At 41.0% G+C, this 18,784-nt stretch overlaps 2 protein-coding genes across 3 annotated transcripts; one reads left to right on the forward strand and one right to left on the reverse strand.

Moving 5' to 3' along the window:
* Window positions 1-2,123: 2,123 nt before the first annotated feature.
* Window positions 2,124-16,948, reverse strand: YTHDF1 (YTH N6-methyladenosine RNA binding protein 1). 2 transcript variants are annotated; one of them, XM_030963114.1, is made up of 5 exons: window positions 16,813-16,948; window positions 16,400-16,424; window positions 14,893-14,972; window positions 9,545-11,071; window positions 2,124-3,640 (listed from the first exon to the last, which is right to left on the reverse strand). In XM_030963114.1, the coding sequence occupies exons 1-5, from the start codon at window positions 16,837-16,839 to the stop codon at window positions 3,614-3,616; spliced, it is 1,686 nt and encodes a 561-aa protein (XP_030818974.1). In that variant the 5' UTR covers window positions 16,840-16,948; the 3' UTR covers window positions 2,124-3,613. The 2 variants fall into 2 exon arrangements, with proteins under 2 accessions (XP_030818974.1, XP_030818973.1); XM_030963113.1 differs by lacking the exon at window positions 2,124-3,640 and having other exon boundaries at window positions 3,675-11,071.
* Window positions 16,845-17,753, forward strand: LOC115912151 (cell death regulator Aven-like). Its single transcript, XM_030963561.1, has 2 exons — window positions 16,845-17,200; window positions 17,647-17,753. Exons 1-2 carry the CDS (start codon window positions 16,845-16,847, stop codon window positions 17,684-17,686), a joined length of 396 nt encoding a protein of 131 aa, XP_030819421.1. The 3' UTR covers window positions 17,687-17,753.
* Window positions 17,754-18,784: the final 1,031 nt, after the last annotated feature.

The following is an 18,784-nucleotide window of genomic DNA, read 5'->3' on the forward strand; positions in this document are numbered from 1 at the left end:
AACAGATTGTTCAACATAAAGAATTCAAAGTAGCTGAGAGACCAGGAGAAGAAGCATTACATCAAAACACACTTCCCTCCATCAGATGTTTGTGCTTAGTTTTGCATTTATCTGCTATTTTAACTAAATTTCCCTTACTCCTCTCACCTCCTTTTTTCAAGAGGCGCAAAAAAGCAGAAAAGGGCAGTAACATTACATCAGTTAGTTTTCTTTTGATAGTTTTGCACTATCTCTGCCTACAACGTTTTTTTTATGGCCCCATTTATTGGAATTTCCATCTTCTCTGGCCAAATAAAATCCCTCGGTTTTAAAGAGGAAAAGCAAAACACTTACCCATGCTCTGTAGTGCACTGTGGTCAGTCTAATTCTTAGAAATAAATACTGCTCTCTTCTTCACTGAGATCTCACTAATACCCTTTGAGCAACTTTATAAATAGCTTTAAGTTCTTCAAAGAAATAGCAAGTATTTAGTGAAGAAACACATATTTGAATATCAACGGGACTGTAAACGGTGAAATAAAAATAAAAAAGGTAGAATTTTAAATTTTACATCCTCTTATTTCCAACTCCCAAAAATGAGAAGTAAAAAAATCAGTCTGGCCTTATGAACATGATGTGTTATGGAAGAGAAATGATCTTGAATTTCTGCCCTCACATCTCAGTGTAGGTTTAACTTCATCGTTTTCTCTACCAGCTCAAGTCACTCCCAGTGACAAACATAATCTCCATAAAGATTTAATTATTCCATACTATTACTTTTGGTGTGACTACCTGCAAACAAATAGGGGCTTTCCCCTCATGATGCATATTCACAGCTTCAGAGCAGTGCAATGTGCTGCCATCACCAACCAGTAATTGAACCAGAGACATAATTTAACTTTTTAATCAGCATTTGGTGCTACCACTTCCATTTGGCTTAAAAGTGAAAGGCAGCAGTTATTGTCACACCCAAACTCCAGAAACACCAAGCAAAGGAACTCATTTAAGGAGTCAGTTTAAGCAGCAATTCCAAAAGCACACAGGAACATTCCTTCAGAACTATTACTTGGACTAAATAAAGAATAAGCAAGACTTGTGACATGAAGTTATTCTTCAAGAGACACTGGAAGAATGTTTCTTCCCCCTCACAGTGAAATGTGAACCCTGTGAAACACAAAAAGTGAGTCATCCCTTGGAATTGCAGTGGCAGGGGATTGAAAATCAGGACCAGCAGTCAGCACTGCAGTTATCTGAGCACCCAACGTGCTTGTGATGAACAGGATTATTTTACCCACTGTTCAATCTTCTCCCACCTCTCTGATAGGGCTGTACAACACTGCAGTGTCAGTAACAAATCTCTTCTTTCTGTTGCCCACAAAGCCAGACAGCTAAAACACATGACCATTTTAATACTGTCAAACCAGTTTCAGCTGAAGGCTCCCAATTATTTTATTTTTGTTTTTAGAAAACATTTACCTGAAGTTCTATTGGTATATCACAGCAAAGAGTGCTTAGATCCGAAAAAAAAAGTAGTGAAGTTGTGTAATTAATTTTTCTCTTAAGGGCCCAGATGCAGCAGTTCTTTCTGGCTCTAGGATCACCAGTGGAAGTGTTTTGATGTAACAACTGAAACTAAAAGCAGGCGCTTTTACTAGATGGAAACACCTTTATAAAATGCACAACTGCTTCAATAAGTCAGTTAAAAAAAGATATCAAAGCAAATTACTGGAGGTAAGAGCTGGGAAACACAGCCAAGTGCTGGGAACAAAACTGGACAGAGCATAGGCAGATTTGGGAAGTTCTTTTCTCACCCTGGTGACCCCAGGCTGCGCTGCTGCCTCCTCAAGGATAGAGCACAACTTCCAGTCCTCTCCTCAGCTTCTCCACCGTACCAGGGGAAAGGGAAGCACGAGTGACAGCCACTGCACATGGATGCAGGTCCTCTGAGCGATGGGAACAGTCAAAGCTGCTTACATGTGCTCTGCAGAGTCCTGTGAAACCGTTCAGGTGTGCTGAGAGCAAACATCTGAGTTACTCAATCAAACCACTCCTCAAGTTAGATTTAATTGAGGAATCAGCATAAAGTGTGATTGGAACAGAGGAAGACAAGTGAATGTAGGGAAAAAATGAAAATGACATCAAGCTTGCTAAATATGTATTGTTTATTAAGGCTTGTATTCTCCTAGAGGAAAAAGTTAATCTGATGCTGTCCATTACTCCTTACAGGCAGTAACAGTCCAGAGACAGAGTTATACGTTCTAAATACAAGTCTAAATGATACAGATTAAACTTTATTTAAATTGGAGGTCCTTTTGGAGTAAATAGTATTCAGAAGATACTTGCTTTCTAATATAGTAAAAGATCCTCTACAATAAACACGTGCAGATTCAGTGTGCTAGAGCAGCGGACATGAGCACCATTTCCATGCTTAACTGGAACTCCAGTTGGTGACAGGTTCTCCGACGGTCCCCTCACTCCACAAAAACATGACAGCAAATTCAATTTCTTAAAACAGGTTTTTTTACTCATCCAACAGAAAAAAAAAATTAGACAAACACACTGTCAATTTCAAATATCTGAGGCATAATCCATCATATTATCCGTACTATTAGTTCCTACGTTAAAGCTCAGCATTATTGGTATAAAAACTTTAAATGGCATTAGGATTTGGGGGGGTTGGGAGAGAGTAATGAAGGGAAGGATTAAAAATGATCTGCAATTAACTAATAACACCTGAAAGCTGAAACAGGTTTAAACACATTGTTTAAAACCCCTGCAATGTCGATAGCATCACATTATTATTTAATTAAGCTACAAAAACCGTAAAGCAGAGTTATGGCAGAGAGAAAGTGTCTTGCTCACCCTCTGCAGGATATGGAATAACAGATGCACACTGAAGCACTGCTTAACAGAATGTGAAAGGGAAATATTTTCCAGAGAAACAATTCCACTGACAATTTGATTTTCTACTAGACAGAAAAAACCAACATGGCGCATCAGCAGTTTTTTAAAAGAGTAATTGTACAGATAAATAAAGAGGCAGAGCAGCTGCACAAAGTGATCAGAAATTTAGGGTTTTTTTCATTTTAAAATTCTGAAGTGCAGTATCTTATGAGTTTTTGGTTTTTTTTTAATGACCAAAAAAACCAATAAAAATCAATGCATGGTTTCTTACTTCTGCCATGAAGAAAAAGGGATTGGGAGGAGGATAAAGGAAGATTTGTCGTGTATTCTCCATAATGTCTATATCTGGCTAGGAACATAATTCGTGCCAAAATAAAGTCTTTGGGAAGCACTGACACTTTAGTATGCTCATGTATAGGCCCACATTAGGTTAATATAACTGTTTACCAACTTAAAAAAATAAAAACAGACACACCTTTATTAATGATTTCTACAGAATTTTACATAGAAAAAAGATACAAATTAATGCAGATCCACTTGGGCAAAAATAAACTACAATGTACTTAAAGATGCAACAACTTAATTTCCCCTGCACGAGAAGATATATTGGAACTGAAAGCTTTAGTTTGTCCTGATGCCAGGATACAGCACCAGTTATACTTAATTTTGTTTCTCATAGTCGAATCTAATATCAGTTCTAGTATATATATCAAACTGTTTATGTTTATTCTTATTGTTTGTTTCGATTCTGACGTTCCTGCAAAGAGAAAAAAGTTAAGATTTTAGTCAAAGGAACAAGCAGAGTTTTTAGTAGTTTAACAGAACTAATGTGATCCCAGATAATTACACGCTTAAAACAATGCTGCTACATTTTATAAATATACTGTGCATACCCAACTAACCCAAGGACTTGATAATTTAATGTTTTTAAGTGCAGTCTCAGGTGGAACATCTGGATGAATACCTGCAGTCACTTCAAACCAAGGTCACAGAGACAGAAAGGTATAAAATATCAACACTCCTAAGGAGAACCAGGATCTGCAATATTCTACTTTCTGGATTATTTTAGCTACTGCAGTAGTAGCACAACCAATACACGAGCAGAAAGCAGATGGCAGATTAGTGAACTCCACAGAACTGGTCTAATTTTGAAGCACTCAAATGACTTTGGAGTTTAGTCACATTCAGTAAAAGCAGAGATTTGAGCTGTCGAGAAATTCTGTCCCTAATTCTTCCTACAGGTTCAACTATTCTGGGAAGCACTGGGAAATACCTGGGGGTAAGAGATAGATAGAAACAACATCAGGTAGAAGGAAAGTTTTGTGTTTCTACATAGTCTGATAAAACCCAGCACAGCTGAACTGACCAACCAAGGGTGTCCCAAAGTGCTGCTGGGAGGGTCTTTGAGCCTTTCCCCAAGTTTCTGCTAATCACAAATACTGAAGCCAGTAAAGGTCACCTAAGGGATAGAGCTGGGGGCTGCCTGCAGCAAGCTACATATCAGTGACCCTGTGCCCTCCCAGCAGCACAGGGCTCCATAGACACCTGAGCAGTGCCCAGCAGAACAGGGCACTTCCTCACTCAGGGTCCCAGGAGCCCCACAAGCGCAGAATGTGCAAGTACAGCAGGACAGAACCAGGCTGCTGTGCCTTAGTCCTGTGCATCCTCCAGCCAGAGCAGCACTGCACACTGAACAGAAAGGACTCAGCCTTCCCATTTTTACTGCTTACAGGGCAGAAGTGGCATGGAAAGACTCAATTCTGTACTTAAACACATCAACATGGCACCAAATCCTATTCCAAAGGAAATTATGAACTAGCTTAAGCACTACCACCAGCCATCTCCTGAACTAACACCTTCATATTTTGCTTTGTGGACTCACTCTGTATAAAGTTCATCTCAGAATTGTTTCTGTTGTGATGTAAAGCTTACTTGCTAATATACCAACCATTGTAAATGTAACAACTGCATTTGCTGCTTCAGCTTAAAAGCATAAAAATCAGAAGAGATTTTTAAAAACGGAATATATTGATTTCTGCCTCCAGGCAGAATGTTAATATTTTAATTTTCATAATAAAATTAAGTCAGCAAAATTCAGAATGAATTATTAATATATAATTTAAGACAGAAGAGATAGCCAAGTTGTTTTACCAAATCAACAAAACAAGCTGTGTAAAGTGATAGAATTTATTATAAAAATCTATTCCTCCTGTCTTTTAACTCTCAACTATGATGAATTATCAGCAAAAGCCATTTCCTAACGGCAGAGTATCAGAACATTACATGTTGTTCTTAATAAAAAGAGCTTATGTCTGCCTGACATTTCAAACAAAAGGTGGCTACAAAGTATCTAGAACTGAATCATATCAACTCCATTTTCAGGCTTCCAAAAAGAGTAATTGTTTCATCCTCTTTCCAACTTCCATTTCCAAGGTGGCACATCCCCTTTACAGCCCTACCATGTTCATGAGCCCACTCTTTCCCATTGCCACCTCATGTAATTTATTGGATTTATTTTTAGTTTTCTGTGTAGTCATCCACTGACCTCCCTAATTCCACTTTCTTTAGAAATGGAAGTTTTCCATTCTCATGGACTAGCCCCACATAAAAGAGGCAGGCTAGCACCTGAGACATCCACCTGAAGTGCTCATGGCATTCAGAAACTCAGCTCAGACTCTAATTCAGAAAAAAGTGCTCTTTACTGAGCAAGTTCCCAAGCAGTTCCTCCTACCTTGCTTTTTGCTTTCTCTCTTGGGGGCTAATCTGAGTCTTCCTCTTTAAAAATGTCTGAAACCACATAAACTGATGCAACAATTCTTCGTGCTCTTGAGCATGGTTCCTTTTTAGAAGCTCTAACTCTCAAATTCTCTTCCTTACTGCTATTTAGCACTACTGCAAGCAAGAACAGTTTTGTAAGCAGCTAACAAAGCTGTGCTCATTTCGGTTCTGAAGATCCGGAGCCTTCAGCTTCTCTTCTCCAGTGGAATACTCTTGATATCTCACAGGAGAGCTCCAGCTGCACACTTCTCCTTCAGGACACTAATCTGTGTGGTCTTCAGACACAGGGAAAATAGGTTTCCACAAAACTTGCAGTGATTTCCACCTTGGAGACACTCATCCCTGTCAAACTTCTGTTCTCTTCACCTCAGGCTAAAGTAGCTTCAACTTTCCTACTAAACTTGGTTAAAGTCAGTGGGATCAAAGCATTCATCTTCAGACACAAAAATAGAAATGTTTTCTTTATCTCAGGAACATGGTATTAATCTTAAAATATGTTTTTTAACTAGTGCTTTGGAGGAAGGACAATATTCCATAATTTTAAGTTCAGTGACTGTGTTCACAGAAAGCTCATCACTGAAAGGAATCACCCAGTGCTTGGAGGAAATGAGTATTTCCAAGTAGCAACACACACCAGCCAACACTTTTCAGTATTTAATCACCTAAAGCAGAACTGGTAATCTTGGTGATTCAGGAGCTTTCTGAGACTGTGCAGCTCTGCCAACACAACACCAAGGTGTAGAGCTGAGTGCCTTGCCTGAATCAGAGGTGACAGAACAGCAGCACAGCACAGCAACTGGGACCATCTGCTGTGGTGCAGATCTGGGAGCCTGAGCTGCTCACAGCTCATCTGTCACCTGTAAAGTACCAAGATTTGCAACAAGTTTGTCTTCACAAGCTTTTAAACTTTGGAAAACAACTTTGTTAAGGCTCTGATGGCATGCTTTTAGGAAATATTAATAACTAATGCCACATTATACTCTATTTTTTTAAAGAAGTTCTCTCACATATCACAACTTTTTTACAGTTTTCAGAGCATGGGCTTTGATGACAGAAGCAGCTCTGGAAATGACTGAAAAAGGCTGTGAGGGTCATGTGAGAATTCATGCCACTCACTGTTCTGCTATTTCATTCCAGACCCAAATCCCCTCCCAGTTTCTGGTCAAGTATTTCAGTGTGGCAAATCAAAAGCTGCACTTCTATCCCAGCATGACCAAATCTTCTCTCAGTTCTGGAGGGATACCTTCTTTCAGCAATGCTGCAAAGTGATCAATCTTTGGCACTTGGAAGAATTTCATCCAGCATTGTACCTGCCAAAGCCTCACTGGATGATTTGGCACTGACACTGAGGCTCCTACATCATTTAAACTCAGCAGCACAAGCTGGAGCTGGCTCTGCACACAGCAGCCATGGAAATGCTGGTTAGCAACAAACTGGAACCACTTAAGGAGCTCAAATGCCAGTGGCTTGCCCTGCACAGATTACATTATTATTCTCTACTAAATATTTGTGTATAAATGAAATTGTGTCATTTAAGCTCTCCATGTACAGCTTTTTAAGAACTGTGTCCCTTTGTAATCAGAACAGCAGTGAAATGGAAGCACAAAATTTCAATGATTTTACAGCTAAAGAAGAGTATAATGAGTTAAACCCAGCAATCTGAAAACCAGTTAAGATGGCACATATACCAACAACTATCTGAAAATGTCAATTAGGTTGTAAGATAAGGTTGTTGGCAATAAGATTCTTCAAAAATTACTGTCATAGGAAGACTAACTTTGTTAACAGGAAGGTTTGAACTTCAACAGCACAAGCGTCTTAACAATAAGAACTTTAGGTATGTACATATCCTGTAAAAAAACAAACTCTTCTAGTAATCAAACTGGACTTCTAAAATTCATTTTATGAATGAAGGGTAAAATATAGTGACTTTCCAATCAAGTTTTATAGAGTGCAACCTGACAAGCAGCATCTTATTTTTCATTCCTTCATTGCTGCTCTGCTTTAGCTCTCTAGCACTACTACCTTCCTCAGTGTACTTTGGTGTCCCATTTTCTAAGCTATTCAGGGGAATCTAAGAAATAGTAAATTAGACTTCATAGGTTATTTTGTGAATGTGTAATACAAGCCAGAGCCTCTGTTTTAAATGAGGAAGGAAAATGCATTATTTTGAAAAACTGATCCTGTTATAAATAAAGCAGTAACCTGGGTAAGAATATTTTTGCAGACAGTGGGAATTAGTTGTGTTTATTAAATAAACCCAAAATGAGATCAGCTCAACAGTCAAACACCAGTCCTCTGAGATCCTACAAAGCACAGGAATTCTGTTCTTTGTGTCACCATTGGGATCCTGCTGAGGCCAGGGATTTATCTGTGCAGGACTAGATCTGTTATCACTTTCCCTGTGCTCTCACTTCTTAAACACCCACAGTTCTCCCCTCCAGCCTTGGCAGCAGAGCACAGGGAGAGAGAATTAAAAACTCAAACCAATCACACCCCACTACACCACAAACACGGGGCAGAGGAACCCAGGCTGCCTCACTTTGTCAGGACTCTCTCCTGCATAAGGGAACACCTCTCCACATTAAATGCTGAATTGCTAATTATCTACTGAAGGAATGAAGTATTCAAGTAAAGCCCTTTAGGTTTTACTTTGTGGAATCCCACAGGGAGTATACAAGAAAAACTTGCAATTTTAAGCTGTCCTTCCCTGCCGTGCTGAGGTCAGCTATGCACATCTATCATGGCCAGGAAAAGTTCAGCCACAAAGTTTTAAAGACACTCAACTCCTTTTCTCATATAATTTAAAGGTACATTCTATGAAGACAGTTTCAAGTAATTTTATCTACACTTTAAAATGGCAATAAAAACTTTAAAATGGCAATTTTAGAATTTAAGCCACAGGAATATGCATTAAGTCTTTGCTTTAAAAACATCTTAAAAAAAGTATGAGCTACCCTAAACTAAACCAGCCTGTCAAACGAATGCTGTATTTGCAATGCTATACAAAAAAGGTCTAGGAAACACTATCAAGACCAAGCAAATTTAAGTGTTACTTCAGTAGCAACTACACATGCTGACACCTATTATTTTGTCAGGTCATTACTTCTAGACTGCCTAATTAGAGAAAGGCATTCTTGAAACTGAGGTAGTGGGATGGAGAGGGACAGAGATCCCTTGTGGCAGACTTAGAGCCATGAAAGTGTATGGAAAGTTTTATTACACTCTCCCAATTACTGCCCAGACTTCTCTCACTACATCTTCACTCAAAACTTCAAGAATTAGTAGACAGATTAAACCTGGGAACTGAAAACCTTTATTTATCCAAATAATACACGTGACTTCAGCAGCATAAATGCACTCTTTCTAGCACTATTCCAGCAATATTATGCAACTCTTTCTTTTCCAGAGAGATAAACTGAATAAACAAAATCAGGTTTCTTATTCTTAAAGGTGATGTACAAATTTCAAATACCAGTACAGGTATCAATTTTGATAGCCCAGTTCCAGTCAAACAGTGTTTAAACACCTCGTATTTAAGGCAAAAAACTTAAGTGACAATCACTGGCAGAACCCAATTCTGAAACAGAAACTATTTTCTATTAACCATTTTAAGATAAAAAAATAAATCAAACTCCAATAAACTGGACATAAAGTCCTTTACCCGCATTACTGCTTAGCTTTCTGCTTTGAAATGCATTGACTTGTGAAACTCTCACAAAGAAATATGCATCAGATTTGTGTTGTTAAACACACAAGAAACCATCAAGTTGAGATGTATTAAAAACATTTTGAATTCCTACTTACATTTTTCCACCATAGCAGCCTTCACATTTCATTTTCCCCATATCTGTGTATAAAATAAATTTTTTAATAAGTTTACCTTCCGCACCACCTCCTCCTCTTCCTGGCGCTTTTCATAATGAGAAAAGTCATCAAAGATGGAGGTCGTGTGCTTGTAAGTAGCAATAATTTTAAGCACTTGTTTTGCTTTTTCTAAGGGCACCTCCTGTGTATCACGGGAGTTTGTAACGGGTTTGTTGTCATTGTTCTCCAGCCTGATGTGTCTCAGTTGGTTGTTGGGCACATCCTTCACAAAGATCCACTTGACATCAAATTTCCCCTTCCACTTGTCCTGAGACCAGACACCTGCACTGGTGCCATAGTCCACAGGTGATTTCATCTCTGCTACTCCACAGAAGTGTCCACTGCCATTGACACTAAACAGCAAGTACACGGGGCCCTTGCTGTTCATGGAGCGAAAAGCGCTGTCCAGGCGTTTGTTGCCGTGTTCCGTACTACACCAAATAGAATATTTAATGGAACGATGAATATCATCCTCGGAATAGCTCTTTATTATGAACACACGTCCATTTTTAAGGTTCCATTCGAAATCTTTAGGGTTATAGCTGTGAGCAGCTTTCAGTTTTTCAAGGACAGGATGGGACTCACCGCTCGGAACGGGGTTGGGCTGGGTGCTGCCAGCTGAGTTGGTGTCATTCCCAGTTCCTCCACTTTGGCCAAAAGCTGCATTTCTGTTGCGAGGAGCTACCCAGCGGTTTTGGGGTGGCTGCTGAGGGGTCTGATACTGTGGCTGAGTCAATGGAGGAGGCTGAGCTGGAACAGGCTGAACAATTGGTTGCTGTGGCTGTGGAACAGACTGAGGAGAAGGTATCTGTTGGGGGGCAGGAACTTTTGCCACAGGACCCTTATTGTCCCAAGTACCTATGTCCATATTATGCTTTATAGGGGGAGGAGGCAACGCTCCTCCGATTACAGGTCCAGATTTTGTTTTCATTTTAGGCTGTGGTTTTGCAGGCTTGCTGGCAATAGCAGCCCAAGAGGTTGGTTTAGATACTGGCAAGTTTACATTAGATCCACCATTGCCAGAGAGGGCGCCTGTCATCCCGGCACTGTTAACAACAGAACCTACTGTTTTCACTGCAGAAGTCGTAACATCTCCACCAATCTTAAGTCCAACCATTCCCTGTTCAATACTGTTCATTCCAGGAGCTTTATTTAATGTATCATTATGAAATCCTGTTTGTCCATCCACAATGGTACCCCCCAGAGAACTGGGTGGGTAGCTGTAACTGCTCCCATATGCTGAGCTTTGTGTCTGCTGTCCTTGGGATCCGCTTGTTCCCCAAGCTGAGAAGGCAGGATTTTCAGGGAAGAAGTTAAAGCGGTGTTGATAGATATTATTTCCCAGACCCCCAGGCTGTCCAAAAACGGCATCGTGCATAAAATGATGATCCCCATTACTGAGCTGTCCATAGGTGGTGAGATAAGGGATAGGAGGATCTCCTCCTGTAGACCATGGTGCTTCACTGAGAGAATAGGGGAACCCAATAGATGGTGGATAATAACTGGACAGATAAGGATCAGTCATTGATGGATAGCTACTGTTCTGTTAAAGAGAAAAAACAGTCACCAGATAAATAAACCCTTCATTTATAAATAGCCACAACACCAAACAGAAAAGAACACTAGAGACAAAGTAATGTAATTTCTAATGACATCAGAAATTCATCCCAAGAAGGATTCAGGGCTAAACTGAAGTATCCGGGCATTCATAATATCCCAGGACTAGGGGCTCACACTGAGGTTAGTACTTGAGATGTTGAAACCATGTAACCTCACACTACTGAGGTTATTTAGTAGCCAACACCCCAAATTATTGCAAGGAACATATCTAACTATATTTTGTAGCTCACAGAACTAAGGATATTTAGCATTTCTAGACTGCTACATGAAAGAAGCTTTAGACTAATCATCTTAATATGACAATACATATAACATACTGTACAATCCTCATTATGGAGTTGTTTTGAGGGGCCAATAGTCTCCAACAAAAAACCCACACCTCAAGCAGTAGAATATTCGCAGCCTACTTCTGACACACATGCCAAGTTTGCCACAGGTAAGAGATACAAGTTTACAGGGCCTGGTGCATCAGAGACAAATCCATGCCCAGATGGCACATGACACAGACCATCCCAAATCTTGGAGAAAGACTCTTTCCAGCCTGTTGCGTAAATCTTTTCCTCCCTCAGTAGTAAAGTTACAACTGTGCAAGAGTGTTCCTGACTGTCCTTTCACAGAGGACATCTCTCCCACTCATGAAATATGAGACCAAACACTTATAAACCAACAGACCCCCTCTGAAATTTCCTCCCCTTCAACCGTTAAGTATTAGGATCAAGCTGAGAAGCTTTTCCTCTCACTAACACTTTGCTGGCACCTGATCTTGAAGCATTCCATATGATTCTTACATTCAGTAATGCAAAAGAACAAAGCCAGGATGTTCTAAAGTAGGTTTTATTCCTCTTCAAATCAACTTGAAGCACTTATATTGGAGACCTTCCAAAGTGACACTCCAACCGTAATTACCAGAGAGGGGGTGGGAAGGTCAACATCTCCTGTTAATGAGTCAAACAGCAGCTCGCCTTTCCTTACTCATAAAGACTATTTTAAGAAGAGGAACTCTTCTTTCAAACTGCTAGATTTCAAACTTGAAAAGAAAAATCTATCTGCAAAATCAGGAAAATTGTACCAGAACTTCACTCATTTTTCTAAAAATGTGATTATTTCTCAGCTTTCTTAAAAAAAAAGGAAAATCCCCTCCTTGCTGAAGATAAGCCAATTCAATTGATACAGAATCATTTTTACTGCTCATTTTTCAATGACCTCTTTTCCATGACACCTCAAAGCCAGAGTAATTCAATAGCCTTATGTTTCACACACAGAATGATAGCACAATATGCCTCCAAGACTTCCATACAGTACTGCAAACACTTCAGAGACTGAAACAGCCTAAATCAAATGTTATTGATTCAAAAGAAATGATCTCTGCCACTTTTCAAGCTGCCTTTATTTGCACACAAATTCTATCCCTATAGAACATGAGGTATAGAAATCACCTTCCTATGAGATGATCCTCTAAAATACAGAGTTTTCTGAGCCTCCCAAGCTAAAGTAATCAATATTTAGCATAAAAACCCACCCATTTTTCTGAAAGACTTGGACACTGCTGAGTGTTATATTTTAAAGTGTTAATTTAAGAAAAAAGCAAACAAATACAGATGAAAGGGAGGAGATATAAGTATTTCTCTGACATACTTATCCTCAAAAATTCTGTAAGTTTAGATTTTAAGACCAAAAAGAGTAAGCCTAGAGAAAATCAAGTGTTTTCTCTCAGAAATATTTAGGCTAAAGGATTTTAGACAATTCTTGCAGCTGTCATCTCTTCACACAGCCTGTAAAGTCTCCACAAGGATTCTAACAAGATTCAAGGAAAGTTTCAGCAGCTATCCTTACCAGACATCCAATCTATTTTGACTGGCTTTATGCCAGTGTGTAAAAGAAACCCTGACAGAAGTTCTTCCCTTCAACAGCAGAACATTTATTTCAATAAACTTATCCTTGACCTTTCTGCATCCTTCTGTATCTTTTTTATTAAAAATCTCCAAACAAAACCAACTCAACCATTTTGGTAATTTGGACACAATCTCCTATCCCCCAAAATATGCTCCTTGCTGGTGATTCCCTGTTCCATAGGAATAGTCTCTTGGTTCTCACTGACTTTATAAGAGGATGCTTTTCTTGCTGAGTGTAAATCTGTACACGAAGAGTCTACTTGACTCAGTTCTCTCTGCTCTTAAAAGTACTTTTAACACAATATTCCTCACCTACATTTGACTTTTGATGTTAAATATATTATTGTGTCAGCTGGAGCTCCAATTTCTTAAGTTTATTTTAAATATCCAGTTGTCTTCAAATCTTTTTTTTTTAGTCATCTGTACTTTACAGTAATTTTCAAGGGCTGAATAAATCTGACTGGATAATAAGGCTTTGTTCAGCAACATGGTTGCCTTCAGTACAAAATCTCACAGTCCTAATTAATGCTACTGCCACTTTCCACTTAAAATTGTAAGAGGACCTACACAATTGTTTCTTGTGCCATGCCAATTTTTCACTGCAGCATAAATAAATTGGTCAGTGGAGCTACACTTTCATAAAGAAAACTTTTATTATAATTATGGAACTTCTAACAGCCACAGCAATTTTTCTATTTAATCCTAATAATTTGGCTTGTTGACAGCAAACACAAACTTCCCAGAATAAAACTATAATAGATGGGTATATTTTTTCTATGTGAACATTCAGTATATTTCAAGTTTAAAGTCATTAAAAATCACATACAAATGTGATGGAGCACAATTTAAAAAAATCAGAGGAAGGTGAAAACCGCAATTTCTTTTATAATTAATTTTGCATTAAAAATTAAGATTTTGCTTCCTTTTTCCCCTACAAAGGTTTTTTCTACCTTCCACAGCACATTAACTCCAAAAGAAGGAACGCCTCCCATAAAATTAAGTCTGGAGAACATGTCTATGCTGCAAGCAAGCTCAGTGATGTCATCAATATTAACACTGGCATCTGACAGCTTCAGACTGAATTATAAATTTCCTTTTTAAAATGTAACACTTTGCCATCCCATCATGTACCTGTGGTAAATGTTTCTCTCTGAAATGGTGTTTCATACTTGCGAATGAAAACTTTTTGCTTCTCCAGTTCCTATACATTTTGTTCCCTTTAAAGATCTGAATGTGAAGTCAAAAATTACTTCAGAGAATACTTTCAATTAAAATCGTATTTTAGTCATGGATATTGATTTAATGTACACTATAATGAGAGTTTACATTACAGTTCCTTACTCTTAAGTAACACATCTTTAATTCTTAAAATGTATCAGAGGACATGAAAGAACAACAATTGCTGAAGTGTAAAAATGGGACAACTCTACAAAGTACCAAGAGAGCATCCAACCCAAATCTCAACTATATTAATTTCTGTGATCATATAAATAATAGAAATCAGGAGAGCCCAAAAGCAGAATTTTTAGACTCCTACAAGCAACTGGCCTATCAAAGAACTGTAAGATCAGACTGTCCCAGTCCAGCCACACCAACAACCTGCAAGGGGAGGAGGAATCAGCTCCAGCTCCTTGGAGCATCAACTTCATTTTCACTTGTGGCCATCTGGAGATGCAGAGTAATATTAGCTTTGGGAACACAAATGCTGGTTGTATCACCAAGTAACACAATATGCTGTCATTTCTTTTTCCATTTCTATTTAAGGCATTTGCTCCCTCCACACAATCCTATGAATGGAGTGCCAACAGCATGCCTAAGGAAAAAAAAAAAACTAAGTTAAAAATACACTAACCTGATTTGACTGCCCGGAAAGGTAAGGTTCAAAATCGTTGTCATGAACTGTGTCCTTCTGATGTAACGAACCATTTTGTACTACAAAAAAAGGGTTACAGCCCATTATAACAGCAGCAGCAGCATTGCAGGAGTGATGTTCCACCCTATGCTACTTTAGGAAAAGCCATATTCCTTCTGCAAACCAGAAAGACTCATAAAAAGACCAAGGGATGGCATTTCCCACCCCCCAGACAGTTTCTCTTTATATTACCACTTATAAAACAAAGTTTGAGTAAATTAAAAAAAATCAGCAATTAAAAATTCTACAGCTGAGGGTGAGTAAACAACTCATGTGAATTAACTCCCAACACAAAATCATTATTGAGAACAATTTTGTGAAAAAAGATTGGGAAACAACATCTATTGTTCTGGCCCATAATTAGAACACACAAACTCACAGTTCTCCCAGCGTGTGTTATTCACTGCTTAAGCTGGCTAAAATAAGATGAGGTGAGGTTACATTTAATTATGAAATGAAGACTGCTAAGAGCTTTGGTATCCTGATATTTTCAGGAAAACTTAAGTTTCAACATTCTCATCTGTAAAAAAAAAGATATCTGCCATAAAGTCCTACTTCAGCATAAAAGAATGTCTGATAAGCATTTGAAACCCATTACTGAATGATATACAAACCCAAAACAGCTATTAGGTCCCTTCAAATAATTTCCTGTTTGCTTTAAATTTGAAAAAACAAGGTCAAATACACGGTGTGGTAGTTGCTGTATTTACCTATTTCACAGAACAGCTAAACCAAATATAATACTACACCAAATAAAGTGCTTAGCAAACAAGTTTGGGAATTCAGCAGAGTATTTCTGCAAAGTTTATCAAGGGGAGTAGAGGTAAAAGAGTGTTTACAAACACAGAGAGATGTGATTCTTCAACTAGAAGGAGCTGGATTTTCAAGGCAGGTTAAGATGTATTAAAAAGCATTTATGAGTTGCATATTATTACTTTCTAAGTCTTAAGAGTTACATGCTTGTTATAGCAATCACAGTAATTAAGATATTTTTTAGATGCCTTATTACTAATTCTAATTTCAATTAGAGCAGAAGTTATAAAAATGCCTATTATCTCATCAGAAGTTAACTATCTTTTAAGTTCTCAAAATTATTAAGTTTATAGGCTTAAGTAAATATCTCAGCCAACAGCAAAGCAGCAACACAACTGCATTCAGAGAGGGTGCAAAAGTAGGCAAAAATACATAAATTGTACAGGGATATCCTTGTGTATTTAGTACCAACAGAGTCCTTCCCACTGCAAATCCAGCAGCATTAAGTGGGATGCAGGCAAGCTCGGATGAATGGCAGTCGATGTTATTTTTGAAACAAAGCACACATTCCCTCATTCCCAGATGTTTTCCATGCAGAGTAACAGCGATACATTTCTGCTCACCTACAGGTACCTGTGTAATTGATCTCTTACAGTAACAATTTAAGCGAGCACATCACAGCACGATTTCTCACCTTTATTATCCTGTCCTTTCGGTCTCTGGGAAGCCACAGCACGTGATTACGGGAAAAAAAAAGAGAAGGGAAATAAAAAAGTTAATTTTAGAAAAACGCTCATATTGTCATAGGCACTGCGAACCCCACAGCTTCTGAGGACGGGGAAGAGACTTCTAAAAATGGCCAGCAGCATCTCAAGGTTTGTTTGGACGGGGCTGGAGCAGCGTGTTCCACGTATCACTCAGCACCGGCCTTCCTGAGAAATGGCCCCGGCTCCGGGGAGGAGGCGGGAACGTGCTGTGCCCACGGGGGAAGTCAGGGAGAACGATGGAGCTCTAAAGCAGCCGAGGGGGACAAGAAAATCCTCGCAGGGCCTGCAGCCGCAGGCCCGGGAATCCCCCCGCCCACGGGCCGCCTCGCCACTCACTCACCTGAGGGTCAACGCTTGTGGCAGACATAATTCATGCACAGGGCCCCGTGGTTCAGCAGAGAGCGCCGGGGGACGAGGCAGGGCCGCTCGGCGCGGCGCGGAGCTCCGGGGCCTGGCGGAGGGGCGGCGGCGGCGCCTCCTCTCCCCTCAGGCGGCGGCCGGGCGGGGAAGGGGCCGGGGCCGAGGGGGAGGGAAAGAGGCCGCCTGGCGCCTCCTCGGGGCGCCTCCTTAGGGGACGGCGGTGCAGGCGGCGGTGGCGCGGCTCGGCCGTGGCGCTGGCGGTGCCGGTGCGGGCCCGGTCTCTCACATGCCCGCGGGCCGGGCCTGGGGCCGCAGCGAGCGGGGCAGCGGCGGCCGCCGACTCCAATGGCGGCGGGCGCCGGGCTACGGTGACGTCAGCGGCGAGCGCGCGGGGCGCGCCGGGAGCGCACGGGGCGGGGAGCGGGGGAAAGGCGCGCGGGGCGGAGGGGCCTCGTGCGCCTGCGCGGGAGCGCTGAGGGGGCTGAGGGGGCGCATGGCGGACGCGGCTCCGCCCCGCCGCTTGCCACAGCGTGCTCGAGCTTCCCGGCCTGGGGAACGGGAGCTGGCTGAGGCCACGGCTCATCGCTGTGCGCGCATCCCGCGGGAGGAAAGGGTTCTTCGTCCTGAGGGTGGTCGGGCACTAGAACGGGCTCCCCAGGGATGTCGCAGCGCCGAGCCTGAGTGCTCGAGATACGTACGGATAACGGCACATGGAGGGGTTCTTGGGTGTCCTGTGCAGGCCCAGCATTGGACTCGATCATCCTTGTGGGTCTCTCTCAGCTGAGAATATTCTCTGATTCTGTTCCTCCCTCAGTCTTCGCGAGGACTCTGCCTCACGTTCTCAGGATCACTGAGACAGAATCACTGAGCTTCCCGGGCTGGAAGGGGGACCCAGGATCACCGAATGAAAAGAGCTCTGAGACCATCAAGTCCAACCTATCCCCAGCACCCCTGGTCAGCTGCATCAGGGCAGTGAGTGCCAGGCCGCTCCACAGCCTCCCTGGGGCCACCCATTCCAATGTCTAATCACTGTTTCTGTGAAGGAATTCCTCCTGATACCCAGCCTGAACTTCACCAGGTGCAGCTTAAGACTGTCAAGGGTCATCAAAGCCCAACTACTGTGCTGGCACAGGACACCCTCAGCCAGCCCACCATGTGTCTGAGAGCATTGCCCAAATTTCCTTGAGCTCCATCAGGCTCAGTGATAATGATGTCCTGGGAACCTGTTCTGGATCACCCAAGAGCTTTGGGAGACCCACTTTCCCTCACACAGCCAGTCTGACCACTGGCAGCAGCCACCCTCAATATGGGTTTTTATCAGATTAATTTTTTCCCCTCTTGTCCAGCTGTTTTGGAGAACCTGGGTGGAATTTGGGCCCCTTAGCCCAGTTTATGTTGATTTCAGCAGGGTCAAGGTCTAAATCCCCCTAGTTATGAAGTCTTGTAACATCTCCATGCTTAATTTTGGGGGCAAAAGTGGCAAATTCTAGTTCTTGTGGAATACACTTGAACAACACAATCATGCTTTCTTTTAGATGGAATTAAAACCAAAGTCTTCTCTGTGTTCACATATTTGAAAACTGTTTGAATTTGTACTTACCATTCTAATAAAATATCTGAAATGAAGGGTCCAATTTTATCCTTTTTCTGATCAGACATCCAGAGATAAGGAAGAAAGAGCGGTGCTTTAATCCTCAGCACCTGCAGATGCTTTGGGTTCTCTGAATTAGGTAGCAAGTAATAATGAGTATTTTCCTAGAAAATACTAATTTTCTCAGACTGGTTTGGGTTGGAAGACACCTCAGAGATCATCTTGTTCCAATCCCAGCTGTGGGCAGGGACAGCTCCCACTAGACCAGGTTGCTCCAAGCCCTGTCCAAGCTGGCCTGTTCCAATTCTGTTTGCTTTTGGTGTAAGTTAGTAAATCCCTGCTGTGGGCACTCCCTGAGTGA

Source organism: Camarhynchus parvulus, chromosome 20 (assembly GCF_901933205.1).
Source record: "Camarhynchus parvulus chromosome 20, STF_HiC, whole genome shotgun sequence".
NCBI lineage: Eukaryota > Metazoa > Chordata > Aves > Passeriformes > Thraupidae > Camarhynchus > Camarhynchus parvulus.

Excerpts from the sequence above, each read along its gene's own strand:
- LOC115912151 (XM_030963561.1), top strand. The coding sequence starts at position 16,845 with ATGCACAGGGCCCCGTGGTTCAGCAGAGAGCGCCGGGGGACGAGGCAG. Across the intron at positions 17,201-17,646 it reads GCGGCGGGCGCCGGGCTACG|TCTTCGCGAGGACTCTGCCT; the intron begins GTGACGTCAGCG and ends TTCCTCCCTCAG.
- YTHDF1 (XM_030963113.1), bottom strand. The coding sequence starts at position 16,839 with ATGTCTGCCACAAGCGTTGACCCTCAG. Across the intron at positions 16,425-16,812 it reads CCACAAGCGTTGACCCTCAG|AGACCGAAAGGACAGGATAA; the intron begins GTGAGTGAGTGG and ends GTGGCTTCCCAG. Across the intron at positions 11,072-14,892 it reads TTTCCGGGCAGTCAAATCAG|AACAGTAGCTATCCATCAAT; the intron begins GTTAGTGTATTT and ends TCTCTTTAACAG.